This window comes from Scyliorhinus torazame, chromosome 1 (genome assembly GCF_047496885.1).
Source record: "Scyliorhinus torazame isolate Kashiwa2021f chromosome 1, sScyTor2.1, whole genome shotgun sequence".
NCBI lineage: Eukaryota > Metazoa > Chordata > Chondrichthyes > Carcharhiniformes > Scyliorhinidae > Scyliorhinus > Scyliorhinus torazame.
This window is the reverse complement of record NC_092707.1, coordinates 12,290,425-12,303,724: the sequence shown is the minus strand read 5'-3', so window position 1 is coordinate 12,303,724 and position 13,300 is coordinate 12,290,425. Positions and strand designations below refer to the sequence as shown.

Here is a 13,300-nt window from a genome sequence, read left to right as displayed (position 1 = left end):
TCAGTCATGAATACAGCAAAACTAATTGCACTGGGGACAACACAGCCTAGGGTTCCTTCTGAAATGTTATTCACATGGGGTAGCCAAACTATACTGCGCTTTCTTCATTAGAATTCTCTGGTTTCACGTTGAATAAAAGCGGATCAGTAATGTGTCTGACAGATAAGGCATGCTCAGGGTTTCCCTTTTCCTGCATCTAAATTAACTGGGCGATGCCTTCAATGGGCCATTGTACCCATTGTTCACCAAGAGAATGCAATCATTAAGTGCCAGCAAAAGGTTTATATTATCCGCTCGACATTCGATCTCTTGCCGTTGCCAATAGAACATTTGCTGAACCGTGTTTATTTCTACAACACCTCCGGCACTCTTATGATGGAGCTTCCAGTTCAACTGGTACCTCAAGAGCCGAATGAATGGATGGCCAAACTGGACATCCCACTGGAAGATATTCCCGTCAGGGAAGCAGCAAAGGGGGAGCTTCCTATGTGCAAATTGGCTGCCACTTTCCCTACATTGCAAACTTCAAAATAACTTCAGTAATTGCAAGGGAGTCAAGAAAGCTTACGGAATGCTTGCCTTCATTGGACGGGGCATCGAGTATAAAAACTGGCAAGTCATTCTCCAGTTGTATAGAACCTTGGTAAGGCCGCACTTGGAATATTGCGCACAATTCTGGTCGCCACACGACCAGAAGGATGTGGAGGCTTTGGAGAGGGTGCAGAGGAGGTTTACCAGGATGTTGCCTGGTCTGGAGGGTGTTAGCTATGCGGTGGGGCTGAATAGACTGGGACAGTTTTCATTAGAAAGACAGAGGTTGTGAGGTGACCTGATAGAGGTCTACAAGATTATGAGGGGCATGGATTGAGTGGATGGGCAGACACTCTTTCCCAGGGTGGAGGGGTCAGTCACCAGGAGGCATAGGTTTAAGATCCATGGGGCAAAGTTTAGAGGAGATGTGCGAGACGGGTTTTTTTACGCAGAGGGTGGTGAGTGCCTGGAACGCGTTGCCAGGGGAGGCTGTGGAAGCAGAGACATTAACGGCGTTCAAAAGGCATCTTGACAAATACATGGATAGGATGGGTATAGAGGGATACGGCACAAGGAAGTGCTGAGGGTTTTGGCCAAGGTTGGTATCATGACCGGTACAGGCTTGGAGGGGCCGAAGGGCCTGTTCCTGTGCTGTATTGTTCTTGGCACTTACGGGGCTTTAGCTCTTTCCTTCGGACGGCGCACAAAACACCTCACAAAAAAACAATCCCCTGGCTCTCGCTTGTGTTTTTGAGTCAAGTTATTTTTAAAATGTGGAAGTAAACCTGCAATTCAACAAGCTACCGTCCCAGTTCCATTCTCCAAGACACTAAATGGAGTCACTGTGTCGTAGCAGGCCAGCAATCATTAACTGAATCCATGAGCGTGATGGAGATTGGAAGCAACGTTTAAGCCACTCTCCTCCCTTTCTCAGTAACACTGACTGAAATTGAAGTTCAGCACGGTGTGACAGCTGTGGAAGGTCAGCTGTGAATAAAGTTCTTTTGGAATTCTCAGTTGCAGAGCTGCCCTTCAAACGTCACAGCAGTGCCAGCCGATGAGTCTGCAGCAACTGCTGGAGAACGTCCAAAGCAACTGCGCTTAACACTCTGCCCACAGCTGGCAGCAACTTTGCATTTCAATAGCGCCTTTCACAACCTCAGTTCATCCCAAAGTGCTTCAATGTTTTTCATCAGGGGGCTGGTATAGCTCAGTTGGCTGGACAGCTGGAGCGGGATTCTCCCATTCGGTGGCAGAGTGTCCATGCCGTCGGAAAACGCCGTCGCGTTTCACGGTGGCGTGAACGGGCCACTGGGAGTGCCGATTCTGGCCACTACAGGGGGCCGCAACGGCGCCTGAGCGGTTCAGGCCGCTCCAGCCTCCCATCCCTGCGCCAACTGTGCGTCGCGGGATCTGCGCATGCGCAGTGGTTCCGGCGCCCACCCGCGCATGCGCGGTGGCCTCCCTCAATGCGCCGGCCCCGACCCAACATGGCGCGGGAGTTCAGGGGCCGGTGCGGACGGAAATAGGCCCGGGGAGCGAGAGGCCGGCCCGCCGATCGGTGGGCCCCGATCGGGGGCCAGGCCCCATCGAAGGCCCCCCCCCCCCGGGGTCGGAGCTCCCCTCCCGCCCCCACAGGCCGCCCCCCCCCGACCCTGCGCGCAGAGTTCCCGCCGGCTGCGACCAGGCGTGGACGGCGCCGGCGGGACTCTCCCGTTTCCGCGCGGCCGGTCGGCCCATCCGGGCTGGAGAATCGGCGGATCGGCCGCGTAGAGCGACCCTAAACCGGCGCCGCGCCAAGCACTCTGCGGAGAATCGCGTGCCGCCGCCGGGGCGGTGTGGCCCGGTTGTAGGGATGCTCCAGCCCGGCCCCGAGCTGGGAGAAACCCGCCCTGGTTCGTGACACGGAGCAAGGTCAACGGCGCAGGTTCAATTCCCGCACCGGCTGAGGTTGTTCATGCAGGCCCCTCCTTCGTAACCTTGACCCTCGTCTGAGGTCTGGTGACCCTCAGGTTAATCACCCACCCGCCAGCTTTCCCCCCTCAAAGGGGAAAGCAGCCTGTGGTCACCTGGCGACTTTACAGCCAATTAAATATTGAGACCTTGTCACTGGGGCTGGTTTAGCACAGTGGGTTAAACAGCTGGCTTGTAAAGCAGAGCAAGGCCAGCAGCGCGGGTTCAATTCCTGTACCGGCCTCCCCGAACAGGCGCCGGAATGTGGCAACTAGGGGCTTTTCACAGTAACTTCATTTGAAGCCTGCTTGTGACAATAAGCGATTTTCATTTCATTTCATTTTTTCACTGTTGGCAAAAAAACGAGAGCCAGTTTGTGCAGAGCAAGATCCCACAATTTGTTCCTATCATCACTCATGGGACGTGAGCGTCAGTGTCGAGTTCGTATTCACCATACTTCCCTAATTGTCCTTGAGAATGTGGCTGCCCCCTTGAAGTCCAATGGGTGTAGGTACACCCACAGTGCAGTTAGCGAGGGAATTACAGCATTTTGACCCAGCGGCAATGAAGGCACGGTCAATATATTTTCAAGTCGGGATGATGTGTGACTTGGAGGGGAACCTCCAGGTGGTGGGACTCACTGAGCCGTGGCAGAAACTGGGACAATGACCATCTCCACCAGCCTGGTCACTGCAGTCTTGCACTGTCAAAGAGTAGTTAAAGACCGAATGGCTTATGACTATCCCGTAAATGCCTGTGGCGTAGCCAATCTTTTTTTTGTAAAGGAACGTCCCTTTCACCCCCCGCCCACAAAAATGCCCAAAGCAATTAATTTAACTGATTACTTTTGTGGTCTGTAATCGGGTATCGATCTGTCGAGGGATATCCTCTCACTGAGTTGAGCATTGTAGCCATAATCTTCATATTTGGTGTCAAACTCCTGGCTGTCGTCCCTCACTGTGGCAGCGATTCCTCCTTGACCCAGTCCGCCGGGTCCCTCCATCAATCCGATTGGTTTAGCCAGCCCTAAACAAGGCATGAAGCACAGGTCAGCCCACACGCTCAACATAGAACATTCTGGAAATGCACAAAGAACCAGCCAGAGAATCATAGAATTTACAGTGCAGTAGGAGGCCATTCAGCCCACCGAGTCTGCACCGGCCCTTGTAAAGAGCACCCCACTTAAGCCCACACCTCCACCCTATCCCCGTAACCCAGTAACCCCACCTAAACTTATTTTTGGTCACTAAGGGGTAATTTAGCGCGGCCAATCCACCTAACCTGCACATCTTTGGACTGTGGGAGGAAACCGGAGCACCAGGAGGAAACCCACGCACACACGGGGAGGACGTGCAGACTCCGCACAGACAGTGACCCAAGCCGGGAGTCGAACCCGGGACCCTGGAGCTGTGAAGCCACAGTGCTAACCACTGTGCTACCGCGCCGCCAGTCAGAGAAAGACAGGCCAAGGCCTTGGGTGGCAGTGATTTGGGCGAGACTATTGCCCAGTAATGACATGGGGTGCACTTGCATGGCTGGGTGAAACACAGGAGGGAAAGGAAAAAGTTAATGACCGGAGCTGCGTTCTGTAAACCTTCGCGAGGCTGAAATGCCAGATCAAATTTAATATGTGACACTGCATCCGAAAACCAGGCGCCAAGGGAGTGTCTGATACCGACGGGCCGGCACGCATATTTTTGACTGAAATAAGCGTCTGCAAAACATTTTAAACATCATCGAAATGTGTCAACTTAAACCTCACACAATCAGTAACGAATCTGTCTCTCCCCATTCCGAGGTCTCCAACCTCAGCAGCAGTTTAATTAACTTTAACTCGACAGGGTGCAGTGTTTTAGCACTAGCCTGGTAGCTGAAGGCACTGAGCACAGGCAAAATAGTGAATCAAAGACTGAACCTTTCCCAGACATCGAGTCCATGCAGATTCATTTAGGGAACTGGTGGCAAAATAATTTGGAAGGCCAAAGGCACAATTCTAGATGGCGTACAGGGCCAGCGAGACCTGGAGGTATATTTGTACAAATCATTGAAGGAGATTGAGACAGCGGTTAAAAGGCACACGGAATAGAATTATAGAATTTACAGTGCAGAAGGAGGCCATTCAGCCCATCGAGTTTGCACCGGCCCTTGGAAAGAGCACCCCACTTGAAATTAAATGGAATAAAAATCGCTCATTGCCACAAGTAGGCTTCAAATGAAGTTACTGTGGAAAGCCCCTAGTTGCCACATTCCGGCGCCTGTTCGGGGAGGTTGGTACGGGAATTGAACCGTGCTGCTGGCCTGTCTTGGGCTGCTTTCAAAGCCAGCTATTTAGCCCTGTGCTAAACCTAGGCCCCATGCCTCCACCGTATCCCCTTTATCCCCGTAACTCCACCTAATCTTTTTGGACACTAAGGGCAATTTATCCTGGCCCATCCACCTAACCTGCACGTCTTTGGACTGTGGGAGGAAACCGGAGCGCCCGGAGGAAACCCACGCAGACACGGGGAGAACGTGCAGACTCCGCACAGACAGTGACCCAAGCCGGAAATCGAGCCTGGGACCCTGGAGCTGTGAAGCAACTGTGCTGACCCCTGTGCTACCGTGCTGTCCTCGACTTTATAAGTAGAAGCATTGGGCTGGATTTCCACAGAGTCGGAAATACTCCACACAGCTTTAAAAATGCCCGGCGGGCACCCGATGTGGAAATCCCGCACCCATTTCCCATTTTTGGCAGCAGGGGACGGGACCAGGACATGAATCACACAGGAGGGAAACCTGAACTCAGCAGCGTCATTCGAACTTGATACGGGCTCGAAACGTTAACTCTGTTTCTCTCTCCAAAGATGCTGCCTGACCTGATGATTTTATCCACCATTTTCTGTTTTCATTTTAACTTAATGCTGAGTTCAAACAGACCTTGGGCGGGATTCTCCGCCCCCCCGCCCCGTGAATGCCGCCCCGACGCCGGCTGCTGGATTCTCCGGTGCCGGTTTTTTGCCGGGGGCGGGAATCGCGCCGCACCATTCGGGGGCCATTGGCAGCAGCTCCCCTGGCAATTCTCCGGCCCGCGATGGGCCGTGTGGCCCGTTTTCGGCCAGTCCCGCCGGCGTACATTACACCAGGTCTGTACCGGCGGCACCTGGCTCTGCGAGCGGCCTGCGGAGTCCTCGGGGGGGGGGTCACGGGGGGGATCTGGCCCCAGGGGGGTGGGGCCCACGGTGGCCTGGCCCGCGATCGGGGCCCATCGACGCACGGGCGGGTCTGTGCCATGGGGAGCGCTCTTTCCCTCCGCGCCGGCCGCTGTAAGGGTCCGCTATGTCCGGCGCGGAGAAGAACCCCCCTGCACATGCGCTGGGATGACGGCAGCACACGCTGGAACACCCGCGCATGCGCCAACTCGGAGCATTCCGCACCTTCTGGCTGGCCCGACGCCGGAGTGGTTCACGCCACTCCTCGGCACCGGTACGGCCCGTCCCGCCGGTTAGGGGGGAATCCCGCCCCATATTGTGGCTGTTCCAAAGGCCCTAGCCCACAGTGTGGGAGTCACAAATTGATTGGGTTGACATAAAGACTCTTGAAGGGCAGGTAAGGTATGTTTATGCGTCATGATCTGAAGGTTTTTAAATGCCTGACTCTTGAAACATTAAAAAAGGCTGCAGCTGTCAGTGGGAGATTTAAAAAAATATTTTGTTCCGACTGCTTTGATTGACAGACCTTCTGGTGTAGATTAGGAATAAATTAGCATCTGGTCATGGAGTTTCAACAGAACTCTGTCGTAATTTCCCCATGGGCTGTTATTGTGCTGTTATAAATTCTTGGCTGAGCTTCAAAATCTACAATTATCTCAGCAGGGGTTCTGAGTTCTCATCATAATAATCTTTATTAGTATCACCAGTAGGCTTACATTAACACTGCAATGAAGTTACTGTGAAAATCCCCTAGTCGCCACACTCCGGCGCCTGTTCGGGTACACTGAGGGAGAATTCAGAATGTCCAATTTACGTAACAGCACTTCTTTCGGGACTTGCGGGAGGAAACCGGAGTACCCGGAGGAAACCCACGCAGGCACGGGGAGACGTGCGGACTCCGTACAGACTGTGACCCAAGCCAGGAATTGAACCTGGGACACCTGGTGCTGTGAAGCAACAGTGCTAACCACTGTGCTACCATGCTGCCCTTATCCTCAACTAGTAGGGGTTGAAGCCACGCAGTTGGCCATGCCTAATTCCCTTCAATTGACAGTTTACAGAGGCCATGAAAGCATCAGCTGGCTTTGATATGGGGGCTGAATATATGTTTGTTTATATGAGAGACTAATCACTTGGGAAGATGCAAAACCTTTGAATGGATGTCATGAATGGGCGCATTTTCACTTTCAAGTCTAGGGAAAAAGTTATATTAGAATGTTGTAAGTTTATTTGTTTAATCTCCACATGGCTCCTGAGGTCTGCGCATGGAGGATAATGAGCAGCTATGTTGGTGATAGGGTAGCTATGAAGGGGCAAGGGGATTGGTGCGGGGGCCTCAGGGTTTGAGGGTAAATGGGGGTTTGTGGGGGTGAGGGGGTGTAAGGGACAAGGGCTACAGGGTCTAACAGTCTCTAAGTAAAATTGCTCAATGTTCCAGGTAATGGAGACGGATCTTCTAACCAGCCAACCTTGGCAATCACTTGCCCTCATGGTGACCTTGGATCTTTAAAAAAAATGATTTCAGGTGATGTGTGCATGAGTGGCAAGGTCAGCGTTTGTTGCCCGTCCCCAATTGTTCTTGAACTGAATGCTCGGCCATTTCAGAAGGCAATTAAGGGTCAACCACATTACCGTGGGGTTCTGTGAACCGCGAGGAGGTCTGCGGCCAACTTTGCAAGGACATGGGCAAGTGGGTGGGACGGAAGGACAAATGGCAGATGAAATGTCAGTGGGAAATTATTCATTTTGGTAGGAAGAACACAGAGCGACAGAAGGTAGCGTCCTAAAGTTAGAGTTCAGGAGCAGTGGGTCCTGGGTGTGTAGGCGCATAAATCATTGACGGTGGCAGGACTAGTCGAGCGAGCAGTTAATAAAGCAAATAGTATTCTGGGCCTTCTTAATCGGGGCATCAAGTACAAGAGGTGAGGAGGCTCTGCTGAACTTGTGTAAACACGGGTTCGGCCTCAATTGGAGTATTGTGTCCAACTCTGGACGCCACACTTCAGGACACATGTGAAGAAGAAAGGCAGTGCAGAAGGAGGCCATTCGGCCCATCAAGTCTGCACCGGCCCTTACAAAGAGCATGCTACTGAAGCCCAGGTATCTACCCTATCCCTGTAACCCAGTAACCCCCACTTAACATTTTTTGGACTCTAAGGGCAATTTATCATGGCCGATCCACCTAACCCGCACATCTTTGGACTGAGAGGAAACCGGAGCACCCGGAGGAAATCCACGCAGAATGGTTCCAGGGATGAGGAACTGCAGTTATGGGGACAGATTGGAGACATTGGGATTGTTTTCCTTGGGGAAGAGGAAGTTGAGACGGGATTTAATAGAGGTGTTCAAAGTTGTGAGCCTTCTAGACAGAGTCGATCGGGAGAAACTGTTCTCATTGGGGGAAAGGTTGAAAACCAGAGGACACAGATTGTCCTTGCGACCACCCTGTTTGTCCTTTCCGCTCGAACACTGGTCCAAGATCGCTTCAGGTGGAGACCTTCCCAATACTGATCCCAATGCCCCATGAAATGGAACCACTCTCTCCCGCACCACTCCTTGGGGCCGCACGGTAGCACAGTGGTTAGCACTGTTGCTTCATAGCTCCAGGGTCCCAGGGTCGATTCCCGGCTTGGGTCACTGTCTGGGCGGAGTCTGCACGTCCTCCCCATGTCTGCGTGGGTTTCCTCCGGGTGCTCCGGTTTCCTCCCACAGTCCCGAAAGACATGCTTGTTAGGTGAATTGGACATTCTGAATTCTCCCTCAGTGTACCCGAACAGGCGCCGGAATGTGGCGACTAGGGACTTTTCACAGTAACTTCATTACAGTGTTAATGTAAGCCTGCTTGTGACACTAATAAAGATGGTCATTGGATAGACATATGGACGATAAGGGAATAGTGTCGATGGGCTTTAGATTAGTTTCACAGGTCGGCGCAACATCGAGGGCCGAAGGGCATGTACTGCGCTGTAATGTTCTATATTCTATGATTATTATTATTATTTAGCCACGCGTCCCTAATTTTCTCATCCCTCTGCCAATTTGTACATGGCTCGGGTAGTGATCCAGAGATTATCTTCCTTTTGTACCATATCCAGCGTCTCCACCTCCTGTCTATCATTTAGAGACCAGAACTGTGCACTGACCAAGGTGCAGATAGAACAGCAAGCAAGAAGGTGGGCGAATTAGAGTTAAATCAGATACAGAAAGAGAAAGGACGAGAGGAAAAGGAAGATTGGACTGAGAGAAACAGATCGAAAAGTCAGAGAAAATTCCATCATTCCACTCGTGTCCCTTCCAACAGATATGGTTTCCCAGGTAGCCTTTCCTGTCCAACACTTCATGTGTCATCAGTGCCAATTTCAGACACCATCATAACATTGTCACACCTCCCGTCTCTGTGAACTTAAAAGATGGATAACCTACCAGATAATATTCTGCCTACACACACACACTCTCACACACGCACATGCACACAGAGACAGACACACATCCACACACACACTCACAGACATACTCTCACGCACACATAGACACACAGATGTACACACACACACATACACACACTCTCATGCACAGACAGGCAGATGTACGCACACAGACAGACACACATGCACACAAATACACACACAGATATATATACACATGCTCAGACACACACACTCACACACAGACACACACACGCAGACATACACACACGCAGACATACACGCAGACACATACAGACACACACGCACACACACGCAGACATACACACAGACACATACACACACACTCACACACACGCAGACATACACACAGACACATACACACACAGATACACATGCAGACACACACACTCACACACACACAGACATACACATACACGCACACAGACCAACACATACATACACAGATACTCAGACACACACACAGACATACACACACTCACACACGCACACATACACACACACACACACTGATGCACTATCAATTACGACGAGACGAGAGTGGAGAGTGATCGAGGCTTTATTAAGCAGAGATGTGCGGCCTCCTGCAGCTGCTACCAGAATGGCAGCAGCTCGGTGAGCACACACATTTATACTCCGCCTACTGGGCGGAGCCAGCAGGCAGGGATCTACCCCCATACCTGTAGTACAGGAGCCTTACCGTATTACCTCTAATACAACTATTATACAATTAGTGGTGACTGCCACATTCACCCGCTGTTAAAAAGGAGTCCAGCGGGGGTGGTGGAAAAAGCTTTTACAGGGATGTGAGAATTTACAGTTTACAGTCCGGTGAAAATAACAAATTTAGCCGGTTGGGTGCCTTGATCCTCCGCTGTGAGCGCCTCGGTCCCGGTGGTGATGCAGGCGCCGACTTGGTCGCCTGTGACTCCGGGAGCGTGTTGTCCTAATCTTCATCCCCGGGTGGAACCAGTGGGAGGATGGATCGTCCTGGGACGGGGGCTGTAGTGAGGTGCTCTGGGGGGAGGATGGGTGGCGCCGGGGCAGTTGGGGGGGGGGGGGGACGGACCCAGCTGGTGCCTGGTCCCTGAGGGAGACTGTGTCCTGGCGGCCGTCGGGGTACGCCACGTAGGCGTACTGCGGGTTCGTATGCAGCAGCTGTACCCTTCCGACCAACGGGTCCGCCTTGTGGAGCCGCATGTGCTTGCGGAGGAGGACGGGTCCTGGAGCTGCCAGCCACGTTTGGAGCGAAACCCCGGAGGTGGACTTCCTGGGGAAGGCAAGGAGACGTTCATGGGGGTTTCATTAGACGCGGTGCAGAGCAGCGATCGGATGGAGTGGAGCGCGTTGGGGAGGACCTCCTGCCAGCGGGAGACCAGGAGATTTTTAGATCGCAGGGCCAGCTGGACGGCCTTCCAGACCGTCCCGTTCTCCCTCTCCACCTGCCCATTTCCCCGGGAGTTGTAGCTGGTCGTCCTGCTCGAGGCAATGCCCTTGCTGAGCAGGAACTGACGCAGCTCATCACTCATAAAGGAGGACCCCCGATCGCTGTGGGCATAAGCGGGGAAACCAACAGGGCGAAGATGCTGTTGAGGGCTTTAATGACCATGGCAGACGTCATATCGGGGCATGGGATGGCAAAGGAGAATTGGGAGTATTCATCGACCACGTTCAGGAAGTACCTGTTTCGGTCGGTGGAGGGGAGGGGCCCTTTGAAGTCCATGTTGAGGCGTTCAAAGGGGCGGGAGGCCTTAACCAGATGCGCTCGGTCTGGCCGGTAGAAGTGCGGTTTGCACTCCGCGCAGAACTGGCAGTCTTTGGTGACCGCCCTGACTTCGGCAATGGTGTAGGGTAGGTTGCGGGCCTTTATGAAGTGAAAGAACTGGGTGACCCCTGGGTGACAGAGACCATCGTGTAGGGCCTGGAGTCGGTCCACTTGTGCGCGGGTACATGTACCTCGGGATAGGGCATCGGGGGGTTCGTTGAGCTTGTCGGGGCGATACAAAATCTCGTAATTGTAGGTGGAGAGCTCGATCCTCCACCTTAAGATTTTATCGTTTTTGATCTTGCCCCGCTGTGTATAATTAAACATGACGGCAACCGACCGTTGGTCAGTGAGGAGAGTGAATCTCCTGCCGGCCGGGTAATGCCTCCAATGCCGCACAGCTTCCACAATGGCTTGGGCCTCCTTTTCAACAGAGTAGTGCCGAATTTCGGAGGCATGGGGGATGCGGGAAAAGAAGGCCACGGGTCTGCCTGCCTGGACGTCCGATGCATCGCTCTCCACCTGAAAGGGGAGCGTCTCGTCGTCCGCGTGCACCGCGGCCTTGGCGATGTCGGCCTTGATACGGTTGAAGGCCTTGCGGGCCTCAGCCGTCAGGGGGAAAACCGTGGAGTGAATGAGTGGGCGGGCCTTGTCTGCATCGTTAGGGACCCACTGGGCATAATAGGAGACAAATCCCAGGCATCGTTTGAGGGCCTTGGGGCAGTGGGGGAGGGGGAGTTCCATGAGGGGCGCATGCGGTCAGGGTCGGGCACTAGAACTCCATTTTGCACAACATAGCCGAGGATGGCTAAGCGGTTGGTGCTGAACACACACTTCTCCTTGTTGTACGTGAGGTTCAGGAGTTTGGCGGTGTGGAGAAATTTGCGAAGGTTAGCGTCGTGGTCCTGCTGGTCGTGGCCGCAGATGGTGACGTTATCTAGGTACGGGAGTGGCCCGCAGTCCGTACCGGTCAACCATTCGGTCCATCTCACATTGGAAGACCGAGACCCCGTTAGTGACGCCGAAGGGAACCCTAAGGAAGTGGTAAAGGCGGCCGTCTGTTTCGAACGCGGTGTATGGGCGGTCCACCTTGCGAATGGGGAGCTGGTGGTAGGCAGATTTCAGTTCCACTGTCGAGAAGACCCGGTACTGTGCAATCTGATTGACCATATCAGATATGCGTGGGAGGGGGTACGCGTCGAGCTGCATGTACCGATTGATGGTCTGACTGTAGTCAATGACCATCCTGTGTTTCTCCCCAGTTTTCACAACTACCACTTGGGCTCTCCAGGGGCTGTTGCTGGCCTCAATGATGCCTTCCCGCAGTAGCCGCTGGACATCCAACCTGATGAAGGTCCTGTCCTGGGCGCTGTACCGTCTGCTCCTGGTTGGGACGGGTTTGCAATCCGGGGTGAGGTTTGCAAACAGGGAAGGTGGGTCGACCTTAAGGGTCGTGAGGCCGCATACGGTGAGGGGTGGTAGGGGTCCGCCGAATTTTAGAAGTTAGACTTTGGAGGTTGCACTGGAAGTCCAGAACGAGTAGCAAGGCAGCACAGAGGTTGGGGATGACGTAGAGCCGGAGATTGATGAACTCTACGCCCTGGATGGTGAGGGTGGTGATGCAGTACCCCTGGATGTACACAGAGTGGGATCCGGAGGCCAGGGAGATTCTCTGGGTAATGGGGTGTACCGCGAGGGAGCAGCACCTTACCGTAGTGGGGTGGATGAAGCTAACCGTGCTCCCGGAGTCGAGAAGGCAATGTGTCTTGTGGCCATCGACTTTCACCGTCGTTGTCGCGGTTGCGAGATTGTGCGGCCGGGACTGGTCGAGCGTGATGGGGGCGAGCTGCACCTGGTGTTGGTGGGCCCCAGGCTCGTCGGCGGCGGTGGCAGGTGACGAACGGCCAGATGAGGTGCCCGACGAGCAGGGGTCCTGGGGCGCCGTCCAAAATGGCGGCGAAGATGGCAGCGCCCACGGGCCGCGCGTTGTCTGCTGGGAGGAAGATGGCGGTGCCCACGGGCCGCACGCGGTCTGCGGGGCAGAAAATTGCAACGCCCACGGGTCGCACGTGGGGGGTGCAGGAACACTGGGCCTGGTTACAGCGGCGATCGACCGGACCTGGCACACCGCAGCGAAATGTCCCTTCTTCCCGCAGGTCTTGCAGAGTGCGCTCCGCGCCGGGCAGCGCTGCCGGGGGTGCTTTGTCTGCCCACAGAAATAGCATTTGAGCCCCCCGGGGTTGGTTGGTTGCCGCGTGGCGCAAGCTTGGGGTTGGCTGGGGGTGGCAGCTGGTGGGGCCCACGATGTCCATGAGGGCGCCGTGCGGTCGGGCGCGTACGACTGGACGTTACGGGAGGCTACTGTTCGCGAGTTGCCTGGTCGCCGCGAGTTCGAGCGTACCCCCTTCTAAGAGGCG

General features: G+C 54.0%; 1 protein-coding gene across 5 annotated transcripts in view; it reads right to left on the bottom strand.

Annotated features, from left to right (window-relative positions):
- Positions 1 to 13,300, bottom strand: part of galnt9 (polypeptide N-acetylgalactosaminyltransferase 9) — a 499,594-nt gene that overhangs the window by 399,495 nt on the left and 86,799 nt on the right. For all 5 annotated transcript variants that reach the window (XM_072467774.1, XM_072467622.1, XM_072467537.1 and 2 more), the window contains exon 2: positions 3,330 to 3,510. In XM_072467774.1, the coding sequence (XP_072323875.1) occupies positions 3,330 to 3,510 (181 nt within the window). The remainder of the gene's footprint in view (positions 1 to 3,329; positions 3,511 to 13,300) is intronic.